General features: G+C 46.1%; 1 protein-coding gene across 7 annotated transcripts in view; it reads right to left on the bottom strand.

Annotated features, from left to right (window-relative positions):
• The window catches only part of LOC119163012 (uncharacterized), a 434,320-nt gene that overhangs the window by 183,288 nt on the left and 237,946 nt on the right, over positions 1-13,086 (bottom strand). For all 7 annotated transcript variants that reach the window (XM_075882725.1, XM_075882727.1, XM_037414895.2 and 4 more), the window contains 2 exons: positions 5,384-5,569; positions 2,131-2,242 (listed from right to left, as the gene is read on the bottom strand). In XM_075882725.1, the coding sequence (XP_075738840.1) occupies positions 2,131-2,242; positions 5,384-5,569 (298 nt within the window). The remainder of the gene's footprint in view (positions 1-2,130; positions 2,243-5,383; positions 5,570-13,086) is intronic.

Here is a 13,086-nt window from a genome sequence, read left to right as displayed (position 1 = left end):
CAGCTGCGACGTGCTCGCAGTTTTCCCCCTTATTGTGAACGTCCGCGTGCGGGTGCCTTTGCTACCCGCGTCCCGGGAGCGGATGTTGTACTGTTGTTCGGGGTGCTGCCAGAAGCAATAAAGTGTTGCGTACTTTTGCATTAGAACACTGTCTATTTGCCGTGCCGCGCTAAACGCCTTATTAGTTGAGCGCGTGCGGAGTGGTGCGCTACATGCGAGTAAACGGAGTAGCGGCCCTGTGGCTCGCTAAGCGTGAACCCGCGGTGATCATCCGCTGCAGTTAGTAGCGGGGTCACCATAAGCTTTTGAGTAAAGATCAACACCATTCGCAGCTTCCTGGCATGTTTTGTTACAGTGCTAGGCTTTCCACGAGCAGACCATGTAATTGGACCATGTAGCATTATGCAACTTGAGAACTACCGAAGGTATCATGATGAAACTGCATACTTCCCTATTCAAGACACTTGTGAGTATGCATGCCAAATTTCATTGCTGTAGGTCAACAAATAAAGAAGTTTTTTTTCAATGCCACCTCCATCCTTAAACATTTGCTTTTTGTGCGCTTGTTTTTAAAGGGAGGAGCCAGCTGAGGCGGGAAAGTTAAACGCAGAAAAATGCTCTTTCCGATGAGCCCAAGAAGCCAGCTCCCGGCCCTGCCATCGCGAAGCCATAATTTTTTTAATATCGCTGTTTTCTCGCGATTTCAAGAGAAAGTTTCGCTACCTAGGTGGGTGAAATGAATTTTCCGAAGCACTTCTGTGCGGTTTTCAGTGTAGATATTTTAGAATCACATAGAAAAAGGGTTCCACAAACTGAAAACTTGATTTTCAACAAATCAATTTTTTTTCCATTTTTCGTGATCCCAAAGCCGCATCCCCCTTTAAAGCCAGCAGCATGAGTGAGGAAACCGAAGCAATTATTGAGAGATGGTGAAGGCAGCAATGTTCAAAAGTATCATGGACTTCTTTCAGCAAGATGTAGTTGGTTCCAATAAAGTTCTCGTTCATCTCCACGATCAGCTTTAACATGTTTTGGTTCACACGAATTCGGAATGATACGAATATTTTGCGTGCTCCCTTTGAACTTGCATCATCGTGTTTCTAGTGTACCCCACAACTACCAGTAGGCTATGAAAGCAGAACTACTCCTTGGTTTCTCTATTGCGGAACTCTATTGGTTTCAGGTTCATTCCATATGGCTGGCACTGGTCACGTTGCCTACTTCCAGCGGCTTTCATGCGACCGAAAGACAAAAACATGTAAAGCGCTTGAGCAATTGCTTTTCTAAACAGCCCCACCCCTCTATAAAAAACATTTTGCCAGTCAACAAAAAGGAGCAAGAGAAGAGTTGCACAGATGCAAAAACTATTCCACGACTTCATGATTTGTTGGGGGTCCTTCAGGCAGAAAGCAGTTGCAAACAGCTTGAAGGTTCTTATGGCAGCACTATACCCATTGTACAACAAAATAAAGTAAATAAGTGTACAGCAGTTGTATTAATAACAACACATTCAAGAATTGAGTGTGTCAAACAGTGGTCACTTGACAGAGTTACTGAAAAGCAAAAAGCAGTAAAACAATGCAACTTCATGTGATAAATAAAACTAGAAGCAAACACCCTAAATATAAGTGCCATAGAAATGAATACCATAAAAGAAAGAGAGTGAGTGATACTTTAGGAATTGTTTAGTAAGCATACATACTTCTCTCTCTCTCTCACACGCGCGCATGCACACACACACACACACACACACACACACACACACACACACACAGAGAGAGAGAGAGAGACAGATCAATGGAACCAAAAAAAGATGTCAAATCTCTTTCCAGGTTAAGGCTCGAACATCAATATTTTTGTTTTCATACTTATTGAAAAGTGAAGGAACATTGTAGACAATTGATTGTACTAGGTAATTAGTACGCCTTTGCAGGATAAGCCATTTGTCCTGGCTACAGGTGCGTTGGTCACTGAACTGTTGCTGACTTTAAAACACTTTTCGCCCTCTGAGTGCATCAATGCACAGAGGTACAGTAATGACCCCTGTTTCAATTCTGAAAGCCATAAACTAAAAATGAATAAGGCAGCCCCTGTGGGAGGCCAGCATTTTGGTGAACACTCAATAATTACCTGGTGGAGGTGAGATGCTGTCCTCAAGCATAGGGCTGACGGGCAGTTCAGCTCCTTCCCCCTCGTCCGGAACATCTTCACTCGTCTCAAACATGGCTTGCCGCAACCAGCGCTGCACAAACCAGAACGAACTTCCGCTTGTTTTTAATAAATATTTAACGCCGACGAAACAACCATGCTCAGCATAATGTATAAGTATAAAACTAGATTCACCTTCACATAACTGTTTATTATGCCCACGTTTTGACGGAATCGCAGTCTCTCAAGGCATAAAAATATTTACAATGTGTCCTTGTCTTTTCATAGCAAGACAGGAGGGAAGAGCAGAGAAAGGGAAAGACGAATAAAAAAAAAAACGATGGCACAAGAAGGAAAAGCATGTCAGGACAGTAAACCGTACATTGTGGCAGTTTAAGGCTTCATTGCTATTGTTTGACATTGCTATTGTTTGCCTTTGCCGATGGGGGTTCTGCTACATGTAGGCTGCCGCAATGAATATTGTCAATGCGCGTGTGTGGCCGACGTAGAGGATGAAGGTCGCCTACTGCTCGAGCTGAGAGCCAGACTGGCCAGCGCTGTAACCCCTCTTGCGAATATATTTTGTAAATATATTTGCAATATATTGACTCGTTACTCACGTAGCAATATGGTTACATGCCCAAGCTTACAGCTGTGACAAGTAATAATATTGTCGCAATGAACGGCAAGGGGCTCAGGACTGATTGAAGAGAGCGCATGCTGATGAGGAGCCTAGGTGTTGATTTACTTCGTTTTTTTATCATGAAGTAAGGCTCAGTTGTTCCTGTTCTCTGACTGTACGAAAATTGTTTTCAAATAGTAAAACCCTAATATCATCAAAGCAGTGATCCTTATATGAGCCAAGTTTAAAAAGTGGAAGGCCTGGCCACAAAGGTACGTGTGCCCTATGCTTGTTGAATCTCATTCTCAACAGCGTATCTGCCTGGCCCATGTATTTATTGCATATATGATGTTACATATCGCACATTCCAGAAGGTATATGATGTCTGTGTCATAATCTCGTGCAGCACTTATTCTGTGCCTAAAATCCGAGCGGGTGCTTTCCATCACTGTTGTTGTCTGCAAGTATTTGCATACTTTGCATTAACCTTTTCTGCAAAGGGCGACACCCTATTTGAGGTTTTATGCCTACCTTTGAATTTATTAAATGAACCTAGATACTTTTGGGCTGCCCGTATACCACACAAGGAGGAGAAGTGAAAATTTTGGATAGTCGCATGCTCTGTTGCAATATGTCAAAGTGCTTTTTTTAAGACCTTCTTTGTGTTCGGTGGGTTGCTTGTGAAAGTTAACACCAAATGTTTGTTGCGGTGCTTAGCCACTAGACCACCGCGGCGGGGTAACATCGATATTTGCTAGGCTTTCATGTGCCAAACAAGACATCATTTTGAGGCACACTGTAGAGAGGGTATTAGGATTGTGACCACTTCGGCTTCTCCAATGAGCACATATATTTTGGTTCACGAGTGTCTTTTTATATTTCACCCCCATCGGAATGCGACCGCCGTGGTCGGGAATCTATCGCGCCCTCAGCATAGTAGCGGGACACCACACGTGCTATGCTGTCACAGTGGTTTGTTTGATCAACGTTCCCATGCATACATACCGCAGACAGGGCGTACATATGATGCCACACACAAAAAAATTGATGCAGCTACCACTTACTCTGTTCTTGTTTGTTTCGTTTTACTACAGATGTGGGGAGCGAGGTATCATCGCAGCACGAACTTATCAATGGGGGCGTCAGCCTGCATTAGCTTTAACACAAAATCCAAAGCGCAACCAGAAAATCAGGACGAGGGAGTCGCCATCACGACACAGCACTGTCCTTTTGATACACTATGCGTAAACGTAGTCCTTTTTGCAGGGCTTCTCTCCGTTTTTTAGTGCTTTTTCAGGCAAGAGTAGCGTTCGGACAAAGTTAATTTTTCTAAACCCAGTGCAATATTACTGGTGCAATAGTTTTTTGGGCTGTTCGTTCCTAAAGAAAAGCACAGCAGTGGCGCACGCATGGGCTTTCACCGCGGTGCACAGCGGCTGGTCATCTGGACGCGAACGGCTGAGTTGTCTCGTGGCTCTCCGCCAGGTGCTCTTTTCGGACGCACCACCTATCCAGCGCTGGTCTCCCAATATGTGGGCCAGACAGACCCACCGTTTAGAATTAGATTCAACCACCATCGGGCACGTGTACATTCACTGCCACCCCTTTTAAAGAGAGCTCATTGAGTGGTCTAAGATATCAGGGTTAAACTATTTAAAAACAAAGCACAAAGAACATGCCACACAATCACTCAACGTAATGTTTCCTGGCTGGTTCGTCTTTGGTAGCTGTAGCACACATGATGCGTCTTGGTGATGTCTGGTAGCCATTTCAGTGTTCACCCAGAAACATGCAGTGCTGGCCACATACATATGCATACATACAGTTCACAGCGAATTTTTCGGAAGCCCAACTTTTTCAGACAGGCTTGAAAATTCAGATGTTTTTGTGGCACTGTCACAAGCTTCCTGGAATATGATGTACACTGAATATTTTTCAAGCTGAAATATCTTTCCAGACTTAATGCTCCCATTTCTGACCTCAACAGCATTCTGACCCCCCTTCTGCAGCGTCTACCATTCAGTAGGCTTCAATCAGCATTTTCACAAATTGATGTGCTAAACTACAAGTAAAGTATGTAAGCACTATGTTGTAAAGTGCATCTTTTAGATAGCAAGCACACAATTCAGCTGTTGACTCTTTTTTATGTTGGCAGCAGCCAGACTAGGATGGTTACTCAGTCAGTCAAACTACCTCCATGTGGCTTCAGTCAGTCAAACTACCTCCATGTGGTACTGCCTTGTGGCTTCAATGGGCAGCATGGATTTGCAGCAGAAATGAAATCGAGAATGGCCTTCCAAAATCCTCACGTGTCTGATTGATTTGCGGGGTTTAACGTCCCAAAACCACCATATGATTATGAGAGACGCCGTAGTGGAGGGCTCCAGAAATTTAGACCACCCGGGGTTCTTTAACGTGCGCCCAAATCTGAGCACACAGGCCTACAACATTTCCGCCTCCATCGGAAATGCAGCCGCCGCAGCCGGGAATCGAACCCGCGACCTACGGGTCAGCAGCCGAGTACCTTAGCCACTAGACCACCGCGGCGGGGCAAAATCCTCACGTGTCTAACAAAATCTGTTTTTAAAAAATAGACAATGGCAGAGCAGTAACCTTTTTCGCTGAGCCAGCAGCGTTGCAGGCGCTGCCTGCCGAGCCACTGTGCCTGCGCAAATGGGCAGCGGAGATGCCGGCACTGCGGGTGTCCCTGGTACAGCGCACATACACCGGAGGGCAATCACCTGAGGACGGCCCGGCTCCTTCATGTCGCTTCTCATGCAGCCAACCCTGCATCAGAAACTGCGGACGACAGCGCTTTAGCAGCCACAGTGTGAGGAGTATAGGGTATGTTTTCAGTAAGGCAACTGTCAAGAAAGATACGTGAACCAACTTGCCACCAACAGGGACCTTTGAATAACGTGTCTGATGTTTACAGCTGCAGTGGCAATCGGAGCTGGGCAGGCTAATTTGAAATTATGCCGCAATGCAATATAATATACACTCAAACCTCATTATCAATGTCACACCTGCCACAAAAATACTTCTTTATATCCGAAAATTTTTTACATTCATAGCACTGTATTTACAACAGAGCTATTCTTTGTTTGCTTTGTTATAACTAGAGGCGGAATTTTCAGGCACTAAAAAAGTGTGTTTTAGGTGCCAAAGCCAGGCAAATAAAACGCTGTTTTAGACCTTCAAATTCACAAAAACTACAGGCACAATAAATTTCTACAAAAATTGAAATAATTTGAAACAAAGACGTTGGTGACTTGTATTTACGACAAGAAGCAAGAAGAATGATATCGTTTAAGATACAGTCGAGACCCACAATAACAAAACCTCGCGAGTACGAAATTGCCGCGGCAACGAAATATTTCCGAATCCCCGGCGAACGTTTATAGAAGCCCATGTATTACGTATCTCGTGGAAGCGAAGTGTTTTTGGACAGCGATCCCGCATTAGAATTTTCTACCACGGTGCGGGCGTTATTTTACCCCCATCCCTAAAGATTAACTGTCAAAAATCTGCTTGTATGCGCGTTATGCGCACTCAAAATTTATAAACGTGTGCTTTTGCCACGCTAGCGAGGGCACTGAAAGAGCATTTCTCTGTGTTTAACTTTCCCGCTTCAGCTAGCCCCTCCCTTCAAAAACAAGTGCACAAAAAGCAAATGTTCGAAGGTCATTTCGAGGCCTTTGAATGGCTGTGGCCGCCATGTTGCCTCAGCTCGCCTCGCCATTGGCCCGATTCTCGCTCCGGAGATCGTCGTCTGCTGCTTGTGCGTCGCGAGGACATGGCTTTCGAAAATTGCTACTTCGTGACGTGTTTACCGCTCGATGATCACTTATGATATAATTACGCTTTAGTTAGGAGCAGTACCTTCGCAAATAAAGCATAGTGGACGTCAACCGATTGTGCGCCATGCGTCTGTTCTTCGGAGCTGTGGACGTCTGGGCCTCCCATCTTGCGACGATGTCCATGGTGTTGTTCTGGACGGCTGGTGGTACGTCGGTAGCCTTGGCGGTCGGCTCAGGGTATGCTCTTGTGGCGGTGTTCAAGGGGCTGTTGGCACTGAGCAGTATGGTGGCGATATAAGAGATGGTGAACATCAGAGAGTGTCGGCATAGCTCATGGGACGGTGCTCATGATCAGGACCAGCGGTAGAAAATGCATAACGGATTTTTTCGCGTACGAGTTCAGCGACGAACGCAACAGAAGTTTGAGCAACCAGAGTCCGGAACTTTTATGGTTCTTTGCGAACTATGTCCCTAATGAGGTCTCGCAGGGAGCTTTGATTCTCAGATATGGTGGCAGAATTGATTGGGACGCTGCTAGACATTCGATTACACTGCCTGCATCGTTGATGGAGGGCCCGCTCAATAGTCATAGCCTCTTTGATGAAGTCAACTACGGTACTTGAAGGGTGGCGCAGTAGCCCGGCGAAAAGCTGCTCTTTAACGCCATGCATCAGGTAGCTCAACTTCCTATCTTCAGTCATGTTCGGTTCAGCTCGACAAAAAAGACCTGTCATATCCTCAGCGAACATCAAAACAGTTTCGTTGGGTTTTTGAATCCGTAGCTCCAACAAGCTGCACACGGTCCCGTGGATTTACATTGGCGAACGTGTCGACAAGCTGTTGTCGAAAGTCACCCCAAGTTGACAGACTGGCTTCTCTGTTATCATACCAATTATGCGCACCCTCATGAAGCTAGAAATAAGTGCGTGAGAGCTTTTCCTGTTCAGACCACAGGTTGATCTTGGCAACATGCAGCCAGTCGTCAACGTCTTCATGGGCGCCGCCACTAAAGTGATCAAGAACCGACGGTTGAAAGATGGTTACCTATGAAGGGTGTGTCGGCGGGGGGCCTTGGGCGCCTGTTGCGGACTGGCGTTCACCAGTTGGTGAAGTAAGCGGCCCCTGGGAGGTTCTGGAAAGGAGTGAGCTCTGGCGCGAGGCCAAGCAGCCGCCAACCGAACCGGTGCACGGGAGTTGCAATAGGGTGGTAAATCGTTCGGGCTAGATGAACGGCTTCCAGCGGGGATGGAGAGCATCAGGCAAAGTTCCGGTCCAGCACCTCCACCAGTGTCGCGGTACAAAACAAACAAAAGACAGATAGACGTTGACACAGCGATTCTCAGCAGCCGAACAGCAAGATCACCTTCTTTGTCCTCAACCAGCCAGAGCTCCACTACCTGGTGTCCGCCAAATCCTTTTATCGTCGCTTTTGTGCTCCAGTATACACGCGCCATTTGCCCCCTCTTAAAGAGCATCACAGATCAGTAATGCAGTTTTTTTTTTTTTTCAAGAAATGTCTTGTGCAGTCACTACCTGACAAAAGGCTTCATGGGCACTACGTGAACGAGTTCAGGACGGTGCTGGCGACGCCTCGTACAACACGAACCGTTGGGAACGACCTCGTAACATCGCTCAGTTGTCGCAGTGCTAGGTATGGCCCAAAGTATCTCCTTAACAGTTTTTCCGGGAGTCCTCGTTTCCATATGGGCATCCAAACCCATACTCTGTCGCTGGTCTAGTAAAAGAGTGCTCTGAGGTGAGCATTGTAGCGGCCTGCGTCATACTCTTGCTGCTGCTGTATTCGCAAGCGTGCTAGTTGCCTTGCTTCTTCCGCTCGTTCTGTAAACATCTCGGCATCCGGGTCAGTGTCATCACATTCGTGTGGTAGCATCGCATTCAACGTGGTTCATACTTCCTGTCTGTGAATTAGACTGAAGGGGGTTATCCGAGTTGTTTCTTGCTTGGCTGTGTTGTATGCAAACGTGATATATGGCAAGATTTCGTCCCAATTTTCGTGTTCGACGTCTACGTACATTGAAAGAATGTCTTCAATTGTTTTGTTCAGGTGCTCTGAGAGCCAGTTCGTTTGCGGGTGGTAGGCGGTGGTTTTTCGATGGGTTGTTGCACTCAGCATCAGGACTTGATCCAAAGGAGCTGCCATAAATGCAGTTCCCCTGTCTGTGATTACGACGCTTCGTGCAACATGCCTCAGTACAACATTCTCTATGAAATATTGTGCCACGTCTGCTGCTGTACCTTTTTGGGTAGCCTTTGTTTCAGCATAATGGGTAAGGTAATCAGTCGCGACAATAACCCAGAGGTTCCCAGCAGTAGAAGTAGGAAGTGGACCCAAAATATCCATGCCAATCTGGCCGGACAGTGTTCTTGGGACCTGCACGGGCTGTAGGAGGCCAGCTGATTTAGTCGGCGGGGACTTTCGTCACTGGCAGTCAAGGCAAGTACGAACATGATGCTTTACGGCTATGTTCAGTCTTGGCCAGTATTACCGTTGCTGTCCTCTGGCCAACGCTCTCGTGTAACCTAAGTGGCCTGAAGCCACCTCGTTGTGGCATGTTTGGAGTACTTTGGAGCAAAGGGCTGCTGGGATGACGAGCAAATAGGCGGATCCTGTCGAAGAGAAGTTTCTTTTGTATAATACTCCACCCCGTAACCAAAACGATGACAGTGCTTTCACGAAAACAGTTGATGCCTTCTGAGATCTGCCGTCCAGGCAGTTAATTAGGGCAAGTACCTCAGGGTCGCCATGTTGTTGCCGCGCAATGGCGGTCGTGTCGAGCACACCGAAAAAATGCTGTTTCCTCCTCAACGGGTAGAGTTGCCAATTCAATGGGTGAGCGGGATAGACAGTCAGCGTCCATATGGCTGTTCCCTGACTTGTGTATGACCGTGGTGTCGCACTCTTGCAGCCTGAGACTCCAACATGCTAATCGCCCAGTAGGATCTCTAAGATTCGTCAACCAACACAGTGAATGCTGGTTGCTGATGACTTTGAAAGGGTGGCCGTATAAATACGAGCAGAATTTTGTGACCGCCCATACCAAGGCGAGGCATTCTTTCTCAGGCACATGTTAGTGTTCGGCTTGCATAGGCGATTACTCTTTCTGTGCATTCTTGCACCTGCACAAGCACAGTTCCCAGACCAACATTGCTGGCATCAGTGTGTAGCATTGTTGGGGCTTTCTCATCAAAGTGGGCAAGCACTGGAGGTGTCTGTAGTCGCTGGCGCAGGTTCTTAACAGCAGCTTCCTTTTCGTTGCTCCATTGGAAGGCAACGGCTTCTCTCGTGACGCGGGTTAACAGCGATGTGATGCGTGCGAAGTCCGCGATGAATCGCTTATGACACGCACATAGGCCGAGGAAGCGTCGGACAGCCTTCTTATCAGTCGGCATGAGGAACTGCGCAACGGCTGCAATTTCTTTAGGATCAGGACGAACGCCTGCGTGACTGACGACGTGGCCAAGAAAGTTCAATTCTTCATAGCAAAAGTGGCACTTTTCAGGCTTCAACGTCAAGCCCGCGGACCTTATGGCTTGTAAAACTACCTCAAGCCTTTTAAGGTGCTGGTCAAGTGTTGCGGCGAGAACTATGACATCATTAAGGTAGACCAAGCAGGTTTTCCACTTCAACCCAGAAAGCACGGTATCCATGAGTCTTTGAAAGGTAGCAGGCGCTGAGCATAAACCAAAGGGCAAGACTTCAAATTAATATAAGCCATTTGGGATCACAAAAGTGGTCTTCTCGCTGTCCCTCGGGTCTACCTAGATTTGCCAATATTCGCTCCTCAAGTCCATCGATGAAAAGTAACGAGCATATCAAAGTCTGTCGAGATAGTCATCTATACGAGGAAGTGGATACACATTTCTCTGTCACCTGATTGAGCTTCCTGTAATCTAAACAGAAGTGCAGGCCGCTGTCTTTTTTTTTTTAACAAAGACCGCAGGTGACACCCAGTAGCTTTTTGAGGCCTGAATGACGTCATCTTCCAGGATGTCGACTTGCTCTGGTATCACTTAGCGTTCTTTTGGAGCCACGCGATAAGGGTTTTTGTGAATTGGTCTTGCCATGTCCTCGGTAATTATCCAATGCTTGGTTAGAGGTGTGCGGCCAACTCTTGATGTTGTCGAAAGGCAGTCTTGAAATTCGGCCAGTAGCTCAAGAAGCCTCTTTCGCTCGTCCTTAGGCAAAGTAGTGCTAACGTCAAGAACTGGTGTTGAATCAAGTTTTGGCACCTCATCGACTACTGCCAAGCCTTCTGCGCCTGTGATATCGTCGAAGTAAATGACGGTCATGCCTTTTGGAAGGTGCCGGCACTCAGTACTAAAATTTGTCAGATGCAAGTCCATCAGTCCAGCGGCAACAATATAATGACATCCTCTTATGTAACAGTCAACATAAAATTCACGAGGTATTTTCAATACAATTATTATAGACGAAAAACACCTACTTTCATAACCAACATAATGTGTTTTCGCTTTCAGTATACGAGCCTAGGGTATAGAAATCTAGCTATAACTCGCAAACCAATGATGATAGGAGGTTAACTTTTGCTGATAAATAATTTTGCATGTTTGGGCCAAACAAAAAAAACAAAACAAAAAAAAGTCGACATCGCGAAAAAAGTTTCACTTTTGAAGGTGGCCAACCACTTTCACCTGAACAGTGATGTCTGCTGTGATCTCGAGGGGCGTCCAGAGGCGTGCGCTACGACGTACTTTGCCAACTTCACGGCAACCTCGCTTGAGGACCACAACACCACCGTTAACATTACAGCAAGTTACATTACATTACATTACAGTTAGCATTACAGCATTACGACAACCTACCCTTCAAGCATCAAAACAAACTGTCAATAACAAGATTATTGACAAAATATGACCGCCAACTCGCTTCCACATGAAAGGTTCCTGTACACGTGAAGAACAAGCGAAGCGAGAATTGGGAGTGCCACCATGTTGTGGAAATCGTCATGATCTTTTCTGGGCGACAACCCGAATTTTTCAGGTTGTCTAAAAACCTGCGACGCGGTAGTGACAAATGACCCTTCGTGGCAGCAAATCCGGTCGTCGTTACTCAATAATAGAGTGCCCGTCGTTGGGCCTTTCGTATTTGCAGGAAGCAACTGCCAGTTGCTGTGAACAGTTTCGCGACCTTCGCTCGCTGTGTACTTATCAGCTGTGATGTTTCTACCCCACTGTGGCGCACAGATAAAAAGGACGGGGGACGTGCCACACACAGGTACAAAGAAAAACAATACGGCAACACGGAAAGGGGGAGGGAACGAGCCGAGGTGGCTGAGGAGGAGGGTCAGCATAATAATTAAAAATGGAAGAGATTCAACGGGTAAGGAGGCGTCAGGTGTCGGTTAGCGGGACTGCAGTGGATGAATGTAGGGCGTGCGTTTATTATGCGGGGAAACAAAATCTATATTGTGACGACTGAAATTAGGGGTGTGTTCATACGCAAGTAAATTCATCACACATTCATTTTAAAAGGCAATGAAATAAAAGATGTATAAACATTGCAACAGGAATCTATCCAGTAACCACAAACAGTGGACTCTCAGCAAATGGAAACACGAAACTGCTGCTTCAATGAAAGAACTGCATCTGATATGATTGGTTTCATAGTTCAATGTAGCCACCCAATTCACCTCTCAGCAAACGGAACTCCTGTTAAATAAAACACATTCTCCCGGTCCCTTCAGGTTCTGTTTAATGAGCCTTCAGGTTCCGTTTATTGAGAGTGTACTGTACTTCCTTTTAAGTTATTTGAAAGAGGCAGTAAAAAATCAAACTGTATTGATTTATAACTGTTTAATAGTGTAGGTATAGTGTAGTGAAGCATTCGTTTCCCGTAGTTTGAACGTGGTGTTGGCACTAACCACTCCTTTAAGTGTCTGGTACTGTAACTTAAAGCTTTTCTTTTGGGTATCCTAAATTTATGTGTTAATGTCAGAGAATAAAACTAGCGCCTAGGGAGAATCGCCTGAAACGACAATGGGCTAAAAATGGTCGTGCCAAGAAGTTCGTGAAACTAAGACTCTTGCAAGGTTTGGGCTGCAATGCAAGGTTTCGGGACCGGAACCCTTCAGGAAGTAGACCGAGGCAGACTGAGGACCGTATGTACTGCTCCGAGCATCAACCCGCAAGTGTCCATTGCCAGCTGCTGCTAACCATGTGCCATCGTTATAGCTGCTAACTGCGTGCCATCATGGTCATCATTCTCGTCTGCTTCAAGCATTCGCAGCCGCTAAGCGCTCCCATACTTTTCAGTACACTCAACCCTCACTACCAAAATCGCATCTGCACCAAAAACACTGTTATATCAGAAGATTCATTATAATTTGATATTCATAACACTGTACCTATTACATGACTGTTCTTCATTACCTTTGTTAAATCAATAATTCGTTATATGAAGGTCTGAGTGTATTGTCATGGAAAGAGGGCAGAAGTTTGTGGAGTGCAGTGTGACTTCGATAAGATAGATTATTA

The sequence above is a fragment of the Rhipicephalus microplus genome, unplaced genomic scaffold (genome assembly GCF_043290135.1).
Source record: "Rhipicephalus microplus isolate Deutch F79 unplaced genomic scaffold, USDA_Rmic scaffold_13, whole genome shotgun sequence".
NCBI lineage: Eukaryota > Metazoa > Arthropoda > Arachnida > Ixodida > Ixodidae > Rhipicephalus > Rhipicephalus microplus.
This window is presented reverse-complemented; position numbering and strand designations above follow the sequence as displayed.